Here is a 21,251-nt window from a genome sequence, read left to right as displayed (position 1 = left end):
ATCTCTGTCCAACTTGGAAGTTAAAAGCCCCCTTAGTCCTAATAGCACTAAGTGGGCTAAGCTCTTGAATGAGGCAAATCTCAAGCTGTAATGGTTCCATAAACATTGCATAGCAACCGCGTATGCTTCATGTGTTATTGTAAACAACTTTTTACAATATAGTGGTATGTGAATATTTTTATAGACAAGAATAAAAATTGCCGAATGCAATCTAGCCTCCAAAGGTAGCACTTTGCAGCAGAGAGGAGTGACAGAATCTCCATGGTTGGTGTGGTACATGTGGGGAAAGGTACTCTCTTGGGTATTCTTGATGTGGGCTTAAAAGCAGAGTTTGCAACACCCCAACCTGCCCTGTGAGATGCATGATGGGTCTACATACCAGCAATGGCTAGGGCCCAATCCCAAAATGAAGCACACACACAAACACACAGATTCACACGCCCATACCATTCACAAGTGCACCACATTCAGATAAGAGTTTAAGGATAAAAAGCAGGGTCTTTAAATTAGCCAGGAAACAAACTGCTAACCAGTATTGGCTCTTGGAAGTTAACATCCATCTTTCATTCTGACTTCAGCATCTTTGATCAACTGAAATTTCACGGGCAGCCCTGTGTATTATTACAGCAGTCAAACTGAGAGGTTGCAAGGGCCTGCTGAATAGTGGCAACAAGGTCTCTTTTTACAGAAAGAGAACGTTGCAGTACTAGCCCTTTCCTGTTGGTGTTCTATAGCATGCTGCTGCCCCAGATTCTGCCATTGATGAATACGATAGCCTTACCTTCCATTGATTCCCCCCCCCCCAATTCCCTATTATTACAGATAAAAACCAGAATTGCTAAAAACATAGAAACAATCATGAAAAAACAATGAAACACTGATAGAATGAAAACTATGTATACATATAAAATATGTTTAACATATAATAATTACAATAAAAACAGAACACTACCAGCCCACTCATTTGAAGCACTAAGTTTACAAAATCCTGTTGGAAGGAAAGCAAGGAAGGAGCCAGACTAGCTTCCCCAGGTTCTGGAGTCTGGGAGAAGCGCTGAGAAGATGCCTAAGCTGATGACCATCACTAGATCTTGTGGAAACAAATTTCACAGTTTAGCTATGCAATGTTTGAAGAAGTTCTTATAACACTTTATGTGGAAATTGTTCAATTATGATTGTGTACTTTTTGATGTGTTCAATTTATTGTTTAGGACTACCTTTGCAGTTTGTAACTTTTAACTATGGAAAGGTGGCATACAAATAAATTATGGTTGTTTCCAAATGTCTTTGTATTGTCTGTAAATGTTTGGTTCCTTTGTTACCTTTAGAAAATGCCAGGTAAAGTTGTAGAGTACTTAGTCTCTATGCCTAACTTTAGCCTCTTTCAATTAGACACAGCCGGTTTTATTGAGTATTTTCCTACGCCCTGCAACTTCTAATGTAGTGAGATTGACATGGGGTAGTATCAAACTGACATATACAGGTGTGGTATTTTTCTACCCCAAACCAACTCGTATGTGTCTGGGGTGCTAAAATATTCTAAAAACCATATGTATTCTATCAGAAGGTATCTACCGCCCCTGCTCGATTTTTGCTTTTAAAAAATGCCCTCCCCCCCAATATTAACATTGCTTGGGGTTAAAAAGCACCCTATTTGTCGAATTCAGTTGGGTTTCTTAGGATATTTTTGTTACAGAATGATAACTAAATAAAAAGGCATCTGCAAGTAGGTATGTGGCATAAATGCGGGACGTTGTTTACCGTTGTTGCAGGTGACAAATTAGGAAAACTAAGCTGTAGGTCTACTTCTATTCTGCAGTGAAGAGTGATTCCATGATGAATTACTATCCCATTTTCTTCGAAGTTCTATTAGCCATGTAACATTTAACCTTACAAGGCAGATAATAAAAGTTTGTAATGATGAAGTATTTGTATTCCTCCAATAAACCCATCAGCTCAATTAGGCTAAGAAACTAGAGAATTGTTCATGAGTAGGCTTGTCAAACAGTGAAAATCCAGACAGAAAAAGCTGTTCAGCTTTTCTGGCAAATTTGCAAAAAAAAATATGAAGCTTTTGAGCTATTATGAGGGGAAATTGCCAAAAATGGCACAGCCAACATGGGTTCCCCAGACATTTTTTTCCACCCGGACGCTATTTCCGACTGCAGTATTCTGGATATGTCTGGGTAATTCTGGATGTATGGCAACCCTATTCAAGAGCACCACACTGAGCTTTGTGGCTAAGAAAGGCCTTTAACCAAGATTTGCCTAGTCCACAACAACCAACACTTTCCCTTCTACAACACACTTGCTGTTAGTGCTCATTACCACAGCAGTAGTATTGATCATGACACTTTTGAAAAATGTTTCCATTCTTCTCTTTAGAGGTCTTAAAGCAGAGGCTGGATGGCAACCAATCAGGGATGCTGCAGTAGTGGCTTTCCCATACTAAAAGAGGGTTGGATGAGATGATCTTTTAGGTCACTAGTAACTCTTATGAGTCTATGATGTCAAGACAAGACAGGCACCACACAGAGTTCAAAAAGCCTATGTGAAGGTAACTTGTGTGGAAAGAGTTAGTTCAGTGTAACACAGTTGCTTTTCTTCTTCTTTTGAAATAGTCGTAAGGATTTCACTTCTATAAGCATTCAGTATTAACTCATGAATGAACAGTATCACTCATAACTCATCACCTAGCGATGTATGTCAGTTAACCTTCCTACATCAAGAAATCCCTCATCCCATTAAATGCACCATGAAATTCCCAATGATACCCAGACCACAGCAAGCTGGCTTTATTTTTCTACATATAACTCTTTATTTCACAAAGCTATCTGAATTATATGAACAATCACATTTCGCACTATAGTCTTTGGATAAAACTATATTTAAAGAGACATTCTGATCCACAGGCATCACATACAAGAAGTATGGTTTTCTTTTTATTGTTTCTACAGACCCTCCTTTCCATCAGAAGGGAAGAGACATTTACAATGTGACGTTTAAAAGCATTCTTCATTTTGAAGAAAAAAAGTTCACTTGACCTAGGTTTCCAATAAGAATTTGACTGGTTCATATGTAATGTTTCATTTCCACAGAGTGCCTAGATAAACAGTACTTGGGCAGTCTGGAGTTAAGTACACATGAAAGCACGATGAAGTCACATCACTGTACTCAAAGAAGCTGATCAACAACCTTGGGCCTCCCTTCATTTGTTTTTCTCAGCAGTGTTTGCTTAAGTGCATTGATCTTCTCATCAAGTTCAGCCAAAGAATAGTTCTGCCATTCAGAAAAAAAGAGGTTAACATCTTGGATTTGTTGCATAAACATTTGAAACATTCTAGTCTCTCTCTCTCTCTCTCCCCCCCCCCCCGTTTTTATAAAAAAAGATCCTGTGCTACTTTTCTTTTTGTTTATGCACTTTTACAACATATATATACACCACACAAGATTCATCATTATCTCTTATCCTCAGATAAGAGATAATGATGAATCTTATCCCTCTTAGCCCCATTATCTCTTATCCTTCCCAGTCCATCTCCCCATGGCAGTCTAGGCAGTCTTTTCTTGGCTGCATATTCTATTATTCCACCCATCTTCGTCTCAAATCTTCCTTTATTTAATGTGATCTGCTGTTCCTATGTTCATTCCTACTTGTAGGTTCAACTGACTATTATATCCTCTGAGATATTCTTCAAAACACTTCCACTCATTTTGTGGTCATAGTTACTAATTCTGTGTATTTTATCAATTTATTTTGCCATATTTATTTTGTGGGTATCTCCTTTTCTTTCCATTTTTTTGCATATACTACTCTAGTTGTGGCGGTTGTGTATGAAAAGAGATTGAGTGCCTTTTTCAGGATTACTCCGTGCTAATTTTCATGATAGAATCCAGAAAATCAGCATCTTATTCATGTTCAACCCACTCTTCTCATTGTATTTGCCAACTTCACCACTTTCATTGAGGTTACATAAACCAGTTTCACTTTACATCACATATGGTATGGCTTCTGAGGGTGCTAAAAAAATCCTAAACTGTGGTTTAATGCTGGACCACAGATCACAGTATGAAGACTGCTTTCATATTGATGTCTGGAGTCCAAAGTTAGACCACCGTTTTCCATTTCTGATGTAATAGGAAATTGCAGTTAAAGAAACCATAAAACAAGCACCAAAGTTGGCATGTAAGGGAAGTCTCTGTGTGTAGGATGCTTATCACTGGCTTAATAAATCATGATTTACTATACATACATACTGAATTTCCCCAGTGACTATGGTGGTAATTATGATGAAAACTCCTAACGTTTTTTAGCTAGAATAAGAATAATCTGAGAGAGAGAGAGGAAAGTCGCGGTGAATTTAATTTGCTATCTATAAACTACCAAGATGATTTCTCATATTGAGAATTGATATCCAGTGTAACCCTATGCACATTTCCTTCAGAGTTAGTTGTAAATTTCACAGTGTACAAGGGAACTGAGTGAACACACACAGGATTGTGCTGCTAGAGAACTTAGAAGGGCTGATGCTTTGATTTTTTAAAAAAAGAATTAAATCCTGGATTAGGACAGATTCAAATGTTTGTGGAATGCCATGTTTGGAGCTCCATACTCCTATGGGAACACTGGATTCTGATTCCCATGAGGATGGGCTGGACTATGCAAGATGTTGGTCCCCAGAGATGTGAGATGTTACTGTTTCCCATGCGATCCAGCAGACTGAACTGAGAAGCAGATTTAAGCACTCCCCAAGGGGTGCCTGGAGAAGGTTTTTTTTGGCTGGGGCCACTGTGCCATATGGGGGCCACTGTGCCACTGTGCCATATGAGCCCATCCTATCTTTAAGTTTATGAAACAATGAAATATTTAACAGTGCTAAAATATATGCTAAGTTAACAGAGACAAAGAAAATGCATGTGTTGCGGAGGGGTTTCTGGTGTGTCTATTCTAGCTTAAGCTAGCTGAGAGTAGAGGAATACCAAAGGTTATAAACCTCTGAATTGTTAATTGCAAGAAACACACAGGTTAGCACAACTCACTTGGTTTTGTTGGGTTTTCCTTCTCTTGCCAGACAAATTCTGAAAAAAAGACCAACCCAAAAGTCCAAATATAAGTAAAGCAGATTCTCTACTATGTTTCTTTTTTGTATTACAAAAACAAGAAAGGACAAGAATTTTTTTCCTCATCATAATGAAAGAGGCAGCAACCTAGAGCCCATCCTTCACACAGGGCTTCCATTTTCTATTGAAGAGAAATGTGAGCACCTGAATCCTCTCCTATATAAAATTTGCTTATTCCAATACTGCTAGGAGTACGTTGTGTGCAAAAAGATGGGGAACCACCTGCAGTGATGGACTATCAACATGTGGCTCCCCTTTTTCATCCAACAGCTGAGGCTTCATGGCTAAAAATTGGCCGCTGTTTCTTTAATGCTTAAAAAAGCTGGGTCAGCATGAGTCAGCGGCCTGCACTGGGTTGTATATATAGAGTGAGAAATGTTGGGTTTGGTTTGGTTGGTTGGTTGGTTGGTTAGTGAAAGCTGGTAGTGTTGATGTATGTACAGTTGGTCAGTCGCTTTTGCAGAAAGACTTTTAAGAATAAAAGCAGAAAGTACTCTGCAAGGATACTTTTCTCATGGACTCTTTTATGCCAACAGGGGTCTGAGGACCAGGCTGAGGCAACAAAGGGAGGTCAGAACCCTTTCTTTTTATTTTATTTTTACAAACACTGACAGATATTAAATCCTGACGACCAGCTGTGTACGAGTGGGTGCTGGATTCATTACTTCCCCAAACAGTTGCCCAGTGAGTTTTTAACCAACCCTAGCAGCTGTGTGTGTGCTTTTTTAGACTGGAAAACCTGCCGGCAAAAAGCAAGCAAACCACAGAGGACTGTAGTCAGGCTTCATCCCGAATTTTCTGTATCCTGAGTCCTGGAATACGTGTGTGTGTGTGTGTTTAAATCCAAATGAGTAAATTAGCTGTTGAGAAAACATTTTCACCTTTGTAAGAGGAAAATACTCTGTACAGTTTTTAAAAAAACTAGTCCATCTTCCCAAAACAGCACCTCATGAATTCTCCAGTGTGTACATAGAACAAATCGTATCTGCTGGTAGCCTATCTGTCCTCAGTAGAGAGAATCATGAAGAATTGTCCCTTCCAGAGAAATGAACAAGACAGACTATGGAGCTGGGAAAGTACAGCAGAAAACTGTGCCTGGAACAAAATGGCTAGACTGAAGTAACCTTTCCCTCCTTTTTTTACTATAGAGAACCTGCACATACTTTGCTTTGTACACCTTATTAAGCGCAACAGAGTTAGACTTACCACAGATTGAAAATATTCGGGAGACATTCCTTCCAATTCAAGAATCTTATCTTCCAGCTTTTTTATTCTTTGATAGATGTCTTTTGGCACTGGTCCACCTGTATTATGGGAGATAGATAGATAGATGGATGATAGATAGATATGAAAAGCTAGTGTGACTAGAAGCATTCAAGAAAAAGAAAAAAGAAAAAAAAGAAAGCTTCAGTATTGCCTTTAAGATTAATCTCTCAATCAAGATGTGAACATAACAAAGGGTGCATAGGAGGGAAAACATACATTAAAGAGCAATACTCTGGTGCCAAGACCTGCTGAATCCTAGCAAGGCAGGATTCCAAGGTTGGGTTTGGGAAGTGCATTGCTTATATACATGTGGTGATCCAGAGCTCTGAATGCAATTGCAAAAAAGACATAGGTTTAATATTTTGCTTTGTTTTTAAAAAATAAATCTCATCTTGTATTTTACTTTTTGTTCTTTAAAAAGATAACTCTGTCCATTATGCTCCATCAAAGCAGAGTTAATGAAACCACTGATCAGGATTTCTGCAAAGAGACCTTGACTACACTTATTGTTGTGAGTTGTGACATTTTTCCATCTGAAGAACCATATGCCAGAGTCCTTACACTTCTACTTCAAAATTTTGTGGATGTACTGTACTGGAAGTGAAACATGACTGGCATGAAAAATAAAACGCACACATTTAGATTTGCAGACTATATATATCTCCCAGAGTATAATTCCTCTCTTGGATCTTTACAAGAACTTAGTGAGTTTTTCTTTCCATTCCTTATATGGAAGAGGCTAGTAATGAACATGCTAGGCTGCCCAGCAAGCTGCCTGACAGTGGTAAACATGTCAAAGACCACCAGCCACTGAGTAGTGTATCCAACTAGACTGAACACCTGCACAAGTAATTCCTACAGGTGTTTTTTTTGAGGGAGGGGACAAAAAGAGAGAAGGAAGTGCAATGCATAGTGCTTTTACATGAACAATTCTAAGCCTTGTCCCAACATTCTTCAGCCGGGACACTCCCAAATTTTGAAGTCCAAAAGTAAGAAATAGGACACCATGGATAAAAGTGTAGCCTTCTCTATAGTTACACTTTGAATTTATACTTCTGATGGTTTCTGCTGCACTGAATGACTCACAACTGAGGGCACGAATACAAATGATTTGCATACACAGATAACAAGCTTTCTACAAACCTGTTTGCAACCTTAAATGTGCTTCAATGTTCTGCAGTCTCTCTTCTACAGCCTGATTCCCACAATCCCGAGAAAGGGAGTTCGCCTTATGAGTGGACCCATGAGCACTGTCACTTCTAGTCTGGGGTCCGTAGGTGTTTACAACTCGAGAAACTAGGTTCAAGAAGTACAAGATGAATATATTACACACATGGAAGGAACGAGCAAGGATTATCTGCAAGGAGAATACCTTTGACAGTGCAATTTCATTAATTTCGCTAGAAAAGTAAGCCCCACTGTGTTTAATAGGACTACTCCCAGGGCTGCTTCCTTAGTTAAGAGAATATAATTCTAGCCAATCTCAATTTGCATTTGTCCCTAACTTAAACTGTAATGTTCCACATTCTACTCTGGTGGTGGCTAAACTGCACAAGACATCTAACTTCTGAATTCTTCAATTACTCTTCCTTACTGACTCAAATACCCCTGCTGTTTGTACACCTCATGCTGGGAAAAATAAATACGACTATCCCATGTGCTTTGAATTGTTCTTGTCATGTGCACTACTGCACTGTGATTCTACACTAACTTAAAACACCTCCAGTTAGAAACTGCATGGCAGAGCTTACTTTCAATATGGTAAATTAGCAACTATTAAGTACTAAAGATTATGTGGTGCTCAGCTTAATAGAAATGACTCACCTGCTCTTCACCTTGCCCCCCCCCCCCAAGAATACAATTAGCAGGAGTTCCAGACTCCCACAATAAACGCTCCACAAAAGAGAGAAAGAGGGAGCAATATCATTTGATTCTCCGGACATTGCTGGATTAACAGCAATGGTCATTCCTGACCATTGACCATGCTTGCTGGGGCAGAGGGTGATGGGAGATTGGAGTTAAACCAGTTCCCCACCTTTGCTCCAGACAACTATTCTAGAGAATTACTCCTTGAACTTTTCACACTGCCATCTTTTTTTTTTAAAAGCTAGCCATTGATTTGTTTCTTTATTTACAACATTTATATCCCACTTTTTCCTCAACAAGCCCAATGTGTTTAGCACCACCAAGTTAAATAACCTAGCATTTTTTTAAAAAAATGACAATAAATGGCAATAAAGCAGCAATAACTCACTAAAACAGGAGGGGGTGAAGGAGGGAGAACAAAACTATGAAAAAATAATTTAATCACAGCAATTAAAACCACTTCAAAAGCGAAACAACCATTTATGGTCCAAAAGCTTTCCTAAAGAATAAAGCTTTTGACCATTCTACAAAGGCAATTAGAGAATCAGTGATATAATAATGCAAGGCAACTTTCATCCAAAAGCCATTTTCTACCACAGTAGCCACAGTCTTTTGTAGAATGCTGACAGTCTGATCACAAGCATACTTACTTCAAAACAAGCCCTGCTGAGTTCAATGGGATTTGTTTCCTAATAGGTGTGCTTAAAATCACAGCTGGATAATTTTTTTAAATAACAGTAATAATAAAATCATCTCCCCAACCCAAGTTTCTAGCACTTGTTTCTGAAAAGCTAAATTTAATATAAAATGACAAACATTTCTAATGCAGCTGAACAAAGTGTCTCTCATTGGCTTAGACAATGAACAGATGCTGTAATCCCACAACTCAGTTGGGAACTTTTTTTTTTCTGAATAAACGTACATTGGACTAGGTATATTGCCTCAATTAATGTCTCATCTTAGAAAGAGAGAGATCTTCCGTTATCAAGTGAAGAGCGTAGAGAAACTGACCAAGTTCCCTCTTGCCTATATTAATTGTATTGGTTCTTCTTTTTTTAAAGGGTTACTTTAGAGGACAAAATCCCTCATTAAATATACTGACAGATAATGATAAATAGTACTTACCCTTAACATGACTTTTGAATCCTGGGTAAGGTGTGAACACTGCATCAGTCCTTGCACAACTGTTTTCTAAGAGTGTTTTTAATAAGTGACCATTAGTGCAGTCATTTAAAAAGCCCACACTTCGCTCCAGAGGCTTAACAGAGCCAGCTGGCATACCTAAATAAGATGCAATATCCAATTATGTCATATTCTGAGTAGACCCACTGAAATAAATAGACTTAAGTTACTGATTTCAGTCTATCTACCCCAAAAATGACTAAAATTGGATTTCAACCTAAAAGCACAGAACACTCAGTGCTGATGTTCAAACTTGGTTTTACTTACTGTAGGCCAGATTACAGATATACAGATTACTGAGATTACTTTTTCTAAGGACAATAATAATATCCACATTTTAGGGTCTTCATGTTTAGCAGTTATTAACTATACTGCTCTATTAATATTTTAAAAAGTAAAAACCCCATTAACACCTAACAAATGCCAATTTCCAGAAGCGCCCAGCTTTCAATATTAAAAGATCCAGAACATATGTCAGAATCCCGTACAGGAAATGTACAATCTTATATGTTCCAAGTGTGCACCTTAGAGAGAGAGAAAGAAATATTGGCAATACTCCTGTGTCAAATATTTAGGATAAGGATAAGATGATTTGCTTTCCAATTAGACTTGTTTTTATAATGATACTCTTAAATGGAGTGAATTTATGGCTACTTTAATTGTTTGGGCAAGGCACTCATTTAAATAATTTATTTTTATTCTTATTTTAAAGATGGATACTTTCTAAAGTCATGTGTGTGAGGAATTATATCATGTTTTCTGTTAAATGCTTTTGTAATAGAATGGATTAGTAAACACTTGGTTAAAATTAAACAAGTTTTGAAATTATACACACACACACACACACACACACACACTATGGATATAGATATAAAAAATCTGGTAAAAACCAAAGGTTTATTTTCTGAACATTATCAGTTCCTCAAAACATAAGTTCCCACTGAACATAAATTTAGACTAGACTGGGAAAATATTTAAGGAGTGATATTATAGAATATTCATGTGAGTATGTATTTACACAAGAAATCAAGTATTCTATATCAACTAATTTAAGGGGAAATCACTTTAAAATCATGTGCAGGTGGTATACAGCACGAGGTAAATTGAGACAGATGCATTTAATACAAGACGATAGGCAGTGGAGATGCTGTCAGTTCTGCTGATGACTTTGATAATTGGTGGTCTGTTTTTTGTTTTTGCCAAAATGTTTTATTTGGGGTCAGACTTTTTGCTATGATTAAGGAAATAAGAGGGCCAAGTTATAATGCACCAGGTTATATAAAAATTATGTAATATACGAATAGAGAAAAGTGGTAACTAACGTGTTAATTACTGGAAAAACTGAAATTGTTTCCAAGTAGAGAACAGAAAAAAACCTACTGAAGGATGATTAAGGCTACAATCGTATAAACACATCTCTGGAAGCAAGCCCACTGAACTTAAAGGAGACTTTTGAGTATACATGGATATGGTTGCACTGGAAGGCAAGCACTTATTGTTGGTGAAGCTTACACATTTCATAAGGTTTAAGAAGTGAAAAGAACATCTTTACCAATTGAATGTGTCACCTTTTGGAAAAGACAATATGATCAAAATACTGAAATGGTTATTTGCCTTTCTTAAGATACTGAGGAATCTTGCTCTGTTTATAAAACTATGGAACTTGTGTTGCAGGCATATCACACATATGTATTCTTGTTTGATTTTGATTTTATTCATGTCATAATCTGTGTGATTGCTGTATTCCATTTTTCTCATCTATTTTAATAATAATTTAAAAGCACAGGTGGAAAAATGTTCACCTTCAGAGTTGTGCCTTTTAATACCCAGAAAGCAATACCACTGATGATACTGATGATGAAAGATGACTTGGGCAGTGGTATGATCTTGGTCACTGGTACAGAAAGAGAGAAATGTAGTTTCTGAGGGATGTGGTTTGTTGGACAAGTGATGGCCATGTATAAAATGGAAATATCAATGACAAGCTAAAGGAGCTTAACAACCATGCTTATCTTCTTCAGTACATCTAAATGATGAAATCCAGAAGTTATATTTCATTAAGAGCATACTTTTCTCCTCACGTTTTAAGAATCATTATTAGTGCACATTATTATCACACTTCTGTGATACATTTCTGTGCACAGTTACTCGCACTAAAATGCAATTAGTAAGAAGAGAACAGGTTAAAAAAAACCAGTAAACACAGACTTGCTCAGATTGATTTATAGTAAGGAAGGGGACTCCATTCATACCCCATATAGCTTTCCCCAAAATATTTTTAGAAAAGCCATATTCTTAGTTAAGGGTGCAGTCTAGAAATCATGTACACTTTTGTATGCCACTACAGTTATTGAGAATACCCTAGAATAAGAATTAGATTACACTGGAAATAAGTTTATTGAAGTCACTGGGACCGAATTATAAATGAGTACAAATCAGGGTGTTGTAAACTAAGACTCCCTTTACGTTTTGTCTAACCAATGCCTTTTACATGGTTAACTATGTAACATTGCCCTTTTTTCAATAATTTTTTTAGGAGCTGTTCAAATAATAGGGCAAGAGATCACACTTAAAAGGGTAAGAAAATTAAACCGCAAGTGGACAGCTACCTTGATTACAATCGATAACGTTGCAAAATTCTCTGACATTGTTTTCATTGATCTCAGCTTGCTTCCTTTCAATGAAGGCTGATATTCGTCTTTCAATCTGCAGGTGACAGGGACAACTTGTATTTAGATTTCATTATTTCCATTCAAAATAGGGGGGAAATGGTCTAGTTTAGAAAAGAAAAAAAAAAGTGGCCCAAGACTCACTCACTTCAGCTTTCCCAGCTTTTATTTGGACTACTTCTGGGTCAAAATCAACATGAGCCTCTTTCAGGCTTGCAGAACCAAAAGCTGCATGTGTCACTTCCATCTGCAAGTCTTTTTCTATTACATTTGAATTAGTCTCACACTTTCCACCTTCTGTCTTACTGGAATCATCAGCGGGTACAGTGCTTTCTTCTTTAATCAAAGACTGGAGTTTTTCTATAAATGGCTAAAGCAAAAGAAAGGAGAGGGGGGGGAGAGAGAGATGGGATTCAAACTGACAGAACACTTTTTCTTAACTGGAATCTCTAAAACAAGCTTCTTAAAATAATTGTAGAGGCCATATGCCATCACCTTTGTGTACATAATTCAATCAAACTAGAATTAAAATACAACATCTCTAAGTGTCACTGCCCTTTCGATCGGTGCCTTTTACTAATCTGCGTATTTGAAAAAAAAAATCAACTTCTGGAGGGTCCAGACTATCTGAGAAAATCTGCCTGTTACTCATCTGTTTTGTACCAAATCAAAGCAGCACCACTTCGGCACCAATGCCACTTAATTTACATGCCATTCAAATGCTTACCCAGAACATTAAGGCTTAAGTATTTTTCCTCCTTAACATGAGAGCCAAGACTCTCATTCTGCTAAAGCTCTTGCTTTAACACTACATCACTGGCAGCATCTCCACTTGAAACGCAGCCACCCAAAATGCATGGGAGAATACAAACATTGTACTACAGGCTCATACATCTCCCAACACAGCCAATAACCAGAGAAGCAAAATAAATGCACCTTATTTTTCTCATCATTAAAAAAGCCCTATTTATATCCTTTGCATTTTCTGTGCAAAGTCATACAACAAAATAAACCCAAATACAAGTTAGTTCATCCATTCTTCAGTTACACTTTTAAAGAACCTGCAATAAAAGGGCTAGACAGCAACTCAGCAAAAAACAGCACTTGCAAATCATGCGAACAATCAAAAACTATGAAGTAATTTACAACATCAGCAATCCCCCCACTTCCATTTAATTGAGTTTAATGTTTATTCCTTATTTGGAGATACAAAATTAGGATTTTACACCAATGCTATTAATAGAAATACTTTGGTTGGCACTAACAAAATAATAACATCCACTTACAAGGTTATTAGTTCTCATACTAAGAAACAATTGCATGAGAGCACTTGTTGTGCTCACTGCCCTGCGAGTTCTTTTCTTTTTTAAAAGCTTTTGATATATACATTATTTAGAATGATGGCACAATCATCAGGAAATTTCTGCTATACAAGCCCCCCACAAAGACAGATAGGAAATGAACCAATATCATTCTGTTTTATTCCCAAGAGAAGTTGCAAAGGAGATGTTGTGACAGGCCACACCTCAGTTGAATATATTCTCATTGTGGCATCACACAGACACCACATGAACTGTGCTAGCATGCAATCAAAAATGACATCCAAAAACAAGGAGCAAGGCAAATAGTGCAACTTCATATTAATAATGGTTTTAAAATGTCAAATGAATAGGATAACACAGAGCAACTGGTTACTTGACAAGATGAAAGATTAAATATCTAAGAAGTTACTTTGAAAAAAAATATCTGTGCTGGAAATATGGTTAATTGCAGACACACACACCAGGATGCATCATGCTGGGATAATGCCACTTCTTGATCCACTGAAAGCACTCTACGAACCGCAGAACTCACCCAACGCATGGAATCATTATCATAGCATGACACACACCTGCCGTGTTATTGCTTAATTATAACCCACCACAGATGGAAATGTACTGCATTTACAATGGAAGTGTAGAAATCAACAGGACTGCATTTGCGCAATCTACTTATCCACAGTAGCTTGCAATGCTATTCCCACAATCCTTCTGATAATTGTTTTAAGGTAACAGGTTTAAATCTTTTAGAAAGCACCGTGGAACCTCAGGTGTACAATACAGTAAGATGCACCATTTCCTTACACAGCAGCCCTAACTGCTGAGCTGAGGTTCTGCATTTAAGGATTACTCTGAGAGAGCTGAGTTTTTAAAGTTCCAAGGGGAAAAAAAATTACCTGTAAACCTGATATATGCTGCTGCAGAGCAGTAAAGAGCAACGCGGGTGATGTACTTTGAAGCTTGCTCCAGTCGATGTTAATTTTCACCACATCTTCTCCAATATTAAGCTTCAAAAGTGAAACAAATCATGTCACAAGAGGGCTTCAACACAACAGCCCTTCCAACTACAAACAGCCTAAGAGTTAAACGGGAATTTCACATCAGTCGAAAGCATCAAGAACAGACTGAATCAGGCCCATGGTCTACTCCCAAGTCTGGCAGCCTGCTTTCCACACTGACCAAGCAGATGCTTATGGAAAGCAAACCAGCAGGCCTTCAATACAAGTCATCTCCTGCTGTTGCTTCCTGGCAACTGTTACGCTGTGGGATACCGCTTCTGAACTATGTTCCTAGTCCTCAGGAAAATTTATAGAGAATAAATCTATTACTATCTAAGCTAGTTGTCATTCTCACTTCTAATGACAGAGGAATCTGCAGGTTAATCAACTCAAGTTTTAAAACAATCATGTTCTGAGGTGACATTCTAATGGAGCACATGTGACAGTTAACTGCATAGATTTCAATTAGTTACTGTAGTTTTATTTTTTCTGCTAAAAATTACTGCCATTTTGAGTCTAGAAACTTAACCCCCTGTTCCTGAACATCATTGCTTTTGAGGATTTTTCAATATTCTTACTTCAGACATGCCCTATTTATGCTGTATGTAAATACAGAGGTGGAATTGGGCCAGGAGTTTAACAATTTGGGACACATTATTGGTGGTTTCCACTAGTGTTTTCCCTCAACTGAAATATTTAGTACACTCTGAGCACTTTGGGGTGAAGGGTACTCCAATATTATGAGCAACAGTGGGGAAGGCATAAGCAGCCTAGGAAACCAGGAGCCATTTAACAGATTATTTCCAAGCCCAGGGGAAAATATGCCACTTTTTTCTACATATAAAAGATATATGTTTTTCAGAGGACTGAAACATATACCATATTTTTTGCTCTATAAGATTCACTTTTTCCCTCCTAAAAAGTAAGGGGAAATTTGTGTGCGTCTTATGGAGCGAATGCAGGCTGTGCAGCTATCCCAGAAGCCAGAACAGCAAGAGGGATTGCTGCTTTCACTGCGTAGCGATCCCTCTTGTTGTTCTGGCTTCTAAGATTCAGAATATTTTTTTTCTTGTTTTCCTCCTCCAAAAATTAGGTGTGTCTTATAGAGCGAAAAATACGGTATATATTGAAATTTTCTGCTATGGCGTAATTGTGCACTCATTAGGTAGCAGGAATGATGTGCAAAATTCTTGGATATAATCTTGCATATGTTGATGGTTTCAGTCTCATATTTTTAGTCATAATTTTTGTGCTGTAGAATAATAATAATAATAATCATAATTATTTTATTATTCATACCCTGCCCATCTGGCTGAGTTTCCCAGCCACTCTGGGCGGCTCCCAACAGAATACTAAAAACAAAATAAAACTTCAAACATTAAAAACTTCCCTAAACAGGGCTGCCTTCAGAGGTCTGCTGGAAGGGCGTTCCACAGGGCGGGCGCCACTACCGAGAAGGCCCTCTATCTGGTTCCCTGTAACCTCACTTCTCTCAGTGAGGGAACCGCCAGAAGGCCCTCGGCCTATATATATTTGAATATTACTAGCTTTTAAAATAAAAGATGTGGAAGTAGTTGCTGCTCCCATTTTCACTTTCCCTGCACTCATGCCTTGTGCAACTTTTCTCTCATGTTCTGCTTCTCCCATGGATGCCCTTGGGAGTTCAGAAGATGTTCTCAAAATATGGGGATAAGCTCAGTACTAATGGTGGCTATTTTCTATTTTAAAATAATGATACACTTCAGTATACTGTGTGTGTGTGTGTGTGTGTGTGTATCCTATGTGAAAACATTTCACTGAAAATTTTAATTTCAACTGAGGCTACAAAAAGTGGGAGGAAGATTTTTACCAAATGATTTACACTGGTTTCCTTCCGCAGACATTACTTTATTTAGCACTTTTAGGTTGCAATTCTATAGACACTTTAAGTGGACTCCTATCCCTCCTCTGCCCCATGTTGAACAGCATGGAGAAGAGCCATAATTCAGTGGCAGAGCATCTGCTTTGTACCCAGAAGGACCCTGGTTCAATTCCTGGTAGCTCCAGATAGGTCCAAAACCCTGGGGAGCTGCTGTCAGTCAATGTAGACAATATTGAGCTAGATAGACCAATGATCTGACTTAGTACCGGGTACCTTCCAGTGTTCCTATGATGACTGGATGGGCAATGTGTTAGGATGGCACATACAAGTCCCTCTGCTGGCTTCTACCAGCAGTAGAAAGGAGAAAGCCCTAACACAGTATTACTGGGCAGTTTTTGATGGGATGGATCCAAAGCTCTGTATATTCCCTGAGGGACTAATTCTCAGGACCTTCAGCAGTGCCAACCCAGACTTCACTGTGCATAAATAAAAATGACAGAAACCAGTCCCCCAGTTGTCTGCCAAAGCAGCAGGGCTTGGGATGCAACAATGGATCCACCACATTGCCTTTCTCTACACTTAAGATTGCTGTAAGCTGAGTTAAAAACCCACCCATTTCAATGGGACTTACTTCTGAGCAGATATGTTTAGGATTAAACTACCGATGTTGAAAATTGTTTACAATCTTCATTGCAAATGAAACAATATTTTTGTAATACCATCTTAGGATAAGGGGAACTGATGATGATATATGGCCAAGGCTACAAAATAAATCCAAAACAGCAATGAAGACTTGAGCCCATATTTCCCAGATCTAAATCTAACCCTTTTTATCCATTGGAGAAAATGCCACTTTCAAAAAGCCAGACAACTAGTTTCCATCTAACTAATTTCCACCCACTTCATGTAGTTTAACAAAGACATAACATGACACTGTTTATTGACTCTGATCAATTTCTATTTCCTCCTTAAAGTTCTTTGATCAAACCACTTCTTGAAACTATAGCTATTGAATCTTTTAATTATCTGTCTCTGTAATAGATCCTTTCCTCACTGTAAAGAATTCCTATGGCTCCTCTCTTCATCCTCTCCCACTTTCAACTCACTTTTTTTAAAAAAAGTTTGGACACTAGAAGTGATACTACACTCCAGCAGCCATCTTACCATCAATGCAGATAGAAATAAACCATTTATCTACTCCTCAATCAATATGTGCTTCTGTTTAATTGAAATGCATGTAAATGCTCAAGGATGCAAGAGAAGATTTTGAGGACAGGGCTGTATTTGTTACATTTTACCTAGGTTAATAGCAGAGGTTTTTTAAGAGTCATTGTAACACAAGCCTTAAAGAGATTTCTATCCTTTAGAAAGGCAGGCTGTAAAATGTGTGTATGTAGGCATTTTAAAAGGTGGCAAAAAAGCAATTACAGAATGCTGAGTTTCACATGGGATTTTTGCTCCCCTTCCTTACAATATGTAAACCACAATTTGAACTCAGTTCTTCAGCTACTTACATTTGTTCACTGCAGAACAAATGTGTGTCGGCCACCCATGTGCCAGTGTCACACAAGTCAAAATAATGAATGTTATTATAAAAAAAAAAGAGTGGAAGAAGAGGAAGAGCCATATACAAAATAGGTTCCCAAATTTGCAGATTTACATTACACACTCGTGAGTGGTGGGGGGTTGGGGTTGGGAAGCGCAATGTACCAAATGCATCAACGAAAAACGAGCCTGGAAAAGCTAAATGAAATATATGAAAGCAACACCCCACTAGGAAAAACGTGAGGATTAAAACGTCCCTTGGAATCCTATTGATTTCTGTGGGGCATGCATGTCAGCAACAACAATCACCGAGGGTGGCAAGAGGTTCCTGCGGAAATCAATAGCAGTTGCTTCCAAGTAGTAGCAAGCTTAGGTTTGGTAAGCTCGGTTCGAGGCTCAGATACGCGAAGCGTGACGGAGAAAACGTGGGAAGGGAGCCCTGAAGCACTATGCTAGGCTTAATCATAAGCCTCTTTTCCTTGGAGAGACTCCTTAAAAACTATTTTAACACGATTGTCTCGTGCAGATACACGTCTTTCGGGAAGCCTGCGCAGCGAGATCGGAGCTGGGTGTCGGGGCCGACCTTTTATTTCCCCCCTTTTAGACAAGCCCCCCCCCTTTCGAGGATGTTTCCACGGCGGCAACTGCCCCTCATCCCTCCTGCCTCCGCCGCCAAGCGCGGCTGCTGCGCTGGCTCCCTCCCAAGCCAAACTAACCTGCCCCACCAGCGCCGGCAGCGAGCGCAGGGCGCCTCTCAAGACCTCTCCGGCTGCCTCCTCGGAGGAGTCCCCTAGCGGGGCGGAGACCTCGGGCGGGATGGAGCCGGCCTCTCCCGCGACGGAGGCCATAACAGCCGCCCACAACAAACAGCCCCGGGCGCGGCGGCGGCGGCGGCGGGGGCCATGCCTCCCCCTCCCTCCGCCCCTCGCGCCTCGTCGCACGGGGATGACGGAGGAAGGCTCGCCTCCGGAGCGGCTTCGGGGCCCCGCCCACTCACGTGACCGATGGGTAGAGGGAAGGACGCGGCTGCGGGGCTGCTGAGACGCGCTGTCTCCTGCCGTTCTCCGTGTAAACGCGGTCCTTCTCAAGGGGAGCGCCTTTGCTCCCCACCAAGCTGCTGTTTGAGGGGCGGAGCAGCCGCTTTGATCGTTGCCCGACGTGGATGCGTTGAGAAGCATCTGGGAAAGGAGATGTTTGAATTGTAGAGTTGGGTTATCTAGTCCAACCTCATGCAATGCAGGAATCTTTCACCCAGCGTGGGTTTCGAACCCACGACCCTGGGATTTAGAGTCTCGTGCGCTGCCGACTGAGCTATCTGGTGAAGCGTTTGTATGTGTGTATATGTATGTAGGACAAGACCCAGCCCTGAGCATCTTACAATCCAGGGATTCGCCTGGGGACAGCAGCTGCCTGAAAAGAAGAGCGCGTGTGTTCAGTGCCTGCTACACGACATTCCTCTCGAGCAAAGTCAGAATAAGGGCAGAGTGATAAGGTTCATGCCTTAAGCAGATGACTAAATGCAAGCCTTTCATAAAGAACTCAAGTTGAATACTATGCAAATATGATTTGCTGTTCCTTTTAAATGTTAAAGGCAAGGGATGCGGGTGGCGCTGTGGGTTAAACCACAGAGCCTAGGACTTGCCGATCAGAAGGTTGGCGGTTCGAATCCCCGCAACGGGGTGAGCGCCTATTTCTTTGTCCCAGCTCCTGCCAACCGCAGTTCAAAAGCACGTCAAAGTGCAAGTAGATAAATAGGTACCGCTCTGGCAGGAAGGTAAACGGCGTTTTCGTGCGCTGCTCTGGTTCTCCAGAAGCGGCTAAGTCATGCTGGTCACATGATCGCTTCTCGGCCTTTTGGCTAAGATCAAGTGTAGTGTGAGTCATGCTGGTCACATGACCCGGAAGCTGTACGTCTGCTCCCTCAGCCAATAAAGCTAGATGAGCGCCGCAACCCCAGAGTCGGCCACAACTGGACCTAATAGTCAGGGATCCCTTTACCTTTACTTTAACACACACACACACACACACACACACACACACACAGAGAGAGAGAGAGAGAATAAATACAAATATTAAAAAACAGCAATAACCCTTTTACTGTATAAACATTTAAAAACACATGCAAAGATAGCACAACACCCACCCTCGGAAGTTGCTGCCAGTTTGTCGCAACAAAGAGGTCTTTGCCTGCTGGCAAAAGGAAAGCAGAAAGGAGTTGAGTTTGACAGTCTGGGAGCAGCCACCAAGCAGGCCCTTGTGTGCTCACCAAGCATGCCTGTGAAGGTGTCAGGACCATGAGAAAGGCCTTCCCAGAAGAAGGCTGATGCAGGGAGGTACAGTCTTTAGCTTGAGCCCCAGCTGTATATGCGTGGACTTCCCCTTCACGCATGTCTCTCTCTAGCAGGCTTCTTGCCATGCAAAGCAGCCCTTTGAAATGTGTGGACAGAGACACCTAGATTTATATAGTGCCTAGCACACAGTTGGTTTTAAATAAAGGTTATATGTTGTATAACATTTTTTAAAATGTAAATAACAGCCTTAGGACTGGAGGGTAGGGTGAGGAAAGGATGTTTAAGTCTTTCCAACCCACAGTTTGTAGCTGTTTTTTCAAGGGAAGCCTCTACTGGTGCCAGTGGGAACTTCTTTGGAAATGCAAGTATGGGGGGCCACCAGGTGGCGCGTTGGAAGATGGCCGACAATAACATCTCTCTGACCCATATGAGATAATTAAGGGGGTGCTATGGGAAGTATGCAGTCTTCCTACCCCCCCCCAAGGAGATGGGGGGGCTGCCTTGCCAGCGGTGTTCATAATGCACCCCCTGATCTGAGAGATGGGGGTGCCGAACACTTGGCATGAGCCCTCGGTGAACTCAGATCTTCCTGACACCAATTCCAATCAGCGCGTGCTGGTTAGCTTCAGCTCGGAATTATAATTGGAAACATACAATTGGAATGAAGCTGAAGCACATACATCAAGTAACGTTCGAGAGATAAGACTGCTGATTAATGGATCTCTGTGACCGGGAGTGACGGACGGATAAGTAAACCTTCTGATGAATCACCATTAAGAGACTGTATGTTTGGAATGAAGAGGGGGTGGAGGAAAAAACTTTTTTTTTCTTTGCACGATGTGATATTAATAACCCTTCACCCCAGATAGAAATAAGATCGTTGCGTTTTTACTAATCACAAGCAGGAATTCAAGAACTGTGTGGGATGGGTTATAACAGGAGAGAGGATTGGTGAACGGTGAGAAAGAGGAAAAATTTTATGACGCAGTTAAAAAATGGCGACTTGCCAAGACAGGCTTGCCGGAGAAAGAAGGACAGGGGGAGGAGAATCAGGACCATTGGAAAGAGAAGGAATGTTGGAATGCAATCTTGACCTGACAGAGCCTCCTGAATTATTTGGCAAGCCTGAGAAA

General features: G+C 40.0%; 1 protein-coding gene across 2 annotated transcripts; it reads right to left on the bottom strand.

The window, feature by feature from the left end:
* Positions 1–2,794: 2,794 nt before the first annotated feature.
* On the bottom strand, positions 2,795–18,756 carry MBIP (MAP3K12 binding inhibitory protein 1). 2 transcript variants are annotated; one of them, XM_081878624.1, is made up of 9 exons: positions 18,544–18,755; positions 14,320–14,430; positions 12,253–12,474; positions 12,045–12,141; positions 9,379–9,444; positions 7,531–7,683; positions 6,328–6,425; positions 5,041–5,079; positions 2,795–3,279 (listed from the first exon to the last, which is right to left on the bottom strand). In XM_081878624.1, exons 1-9 carry the CDS (start codon positions 18,673–18,675, stop codon positions 3,175–3,177), a joined length of 1,023 nt encoding a protein of 340 aa, XP_081734750.1. In that variant the 5' UTR covers positions 18,676–18,755; the 3' UTR covers positions 2,795–3,174. The 2 variants fall into 2 exon arrangements, with proteins under 2 accessions (XP_081734750.1, XP_081734751.1); XM_081878625.1 differs by lacking the exon at positions 14,320–14,430 and having other exon boundaries at positions 18,544–18,756.
* Between the last annotated feature and the right edge of the window lie 2,495 nt (positions 18,757–21,251).

The sequence above is a fragment of the Podarcis erhardii genome (assembly GCF_964252035.2).
Source record: "Podarcis erhardii genome assembly, chromosome: 1".
NCBI lineage: Eukaryota > Metazoa > Chordata > Lepidosauria > Squamata > Lacertidae > Podarcis > Podarcis erhardii.
The sequence above is the reverse complement of the archived record's forward strand: the minus strand, read 5'-3'. Positions and strand labels throughout refer to the sequence as shown.

Bases quoted from the DNA above. Each gene is read 5' to 3' on its own strand.
- MBIP (XM_081878624.1), bottom strand. From the start codon at position 18,675: ATGGCCTCCGTCGCGGGAGAGGCCGGCTCCATCCCGCCCGAGGTCTCC. The intron at 12,475-14,319 runs GTAATTTTTTTT...CTTTTGCTTTAG, and splicing joins AGCATATATCAGGTTTACAG to CCATTTATAGAAAAACTCCA. The intron at 5,080-6,327 runs GTAAGTCTAACT...TCTTTTTTTCAG, and splicing joins CCGAATATTTTCAATCTGTG to AATTTGTCTGGCAAGAGAAG.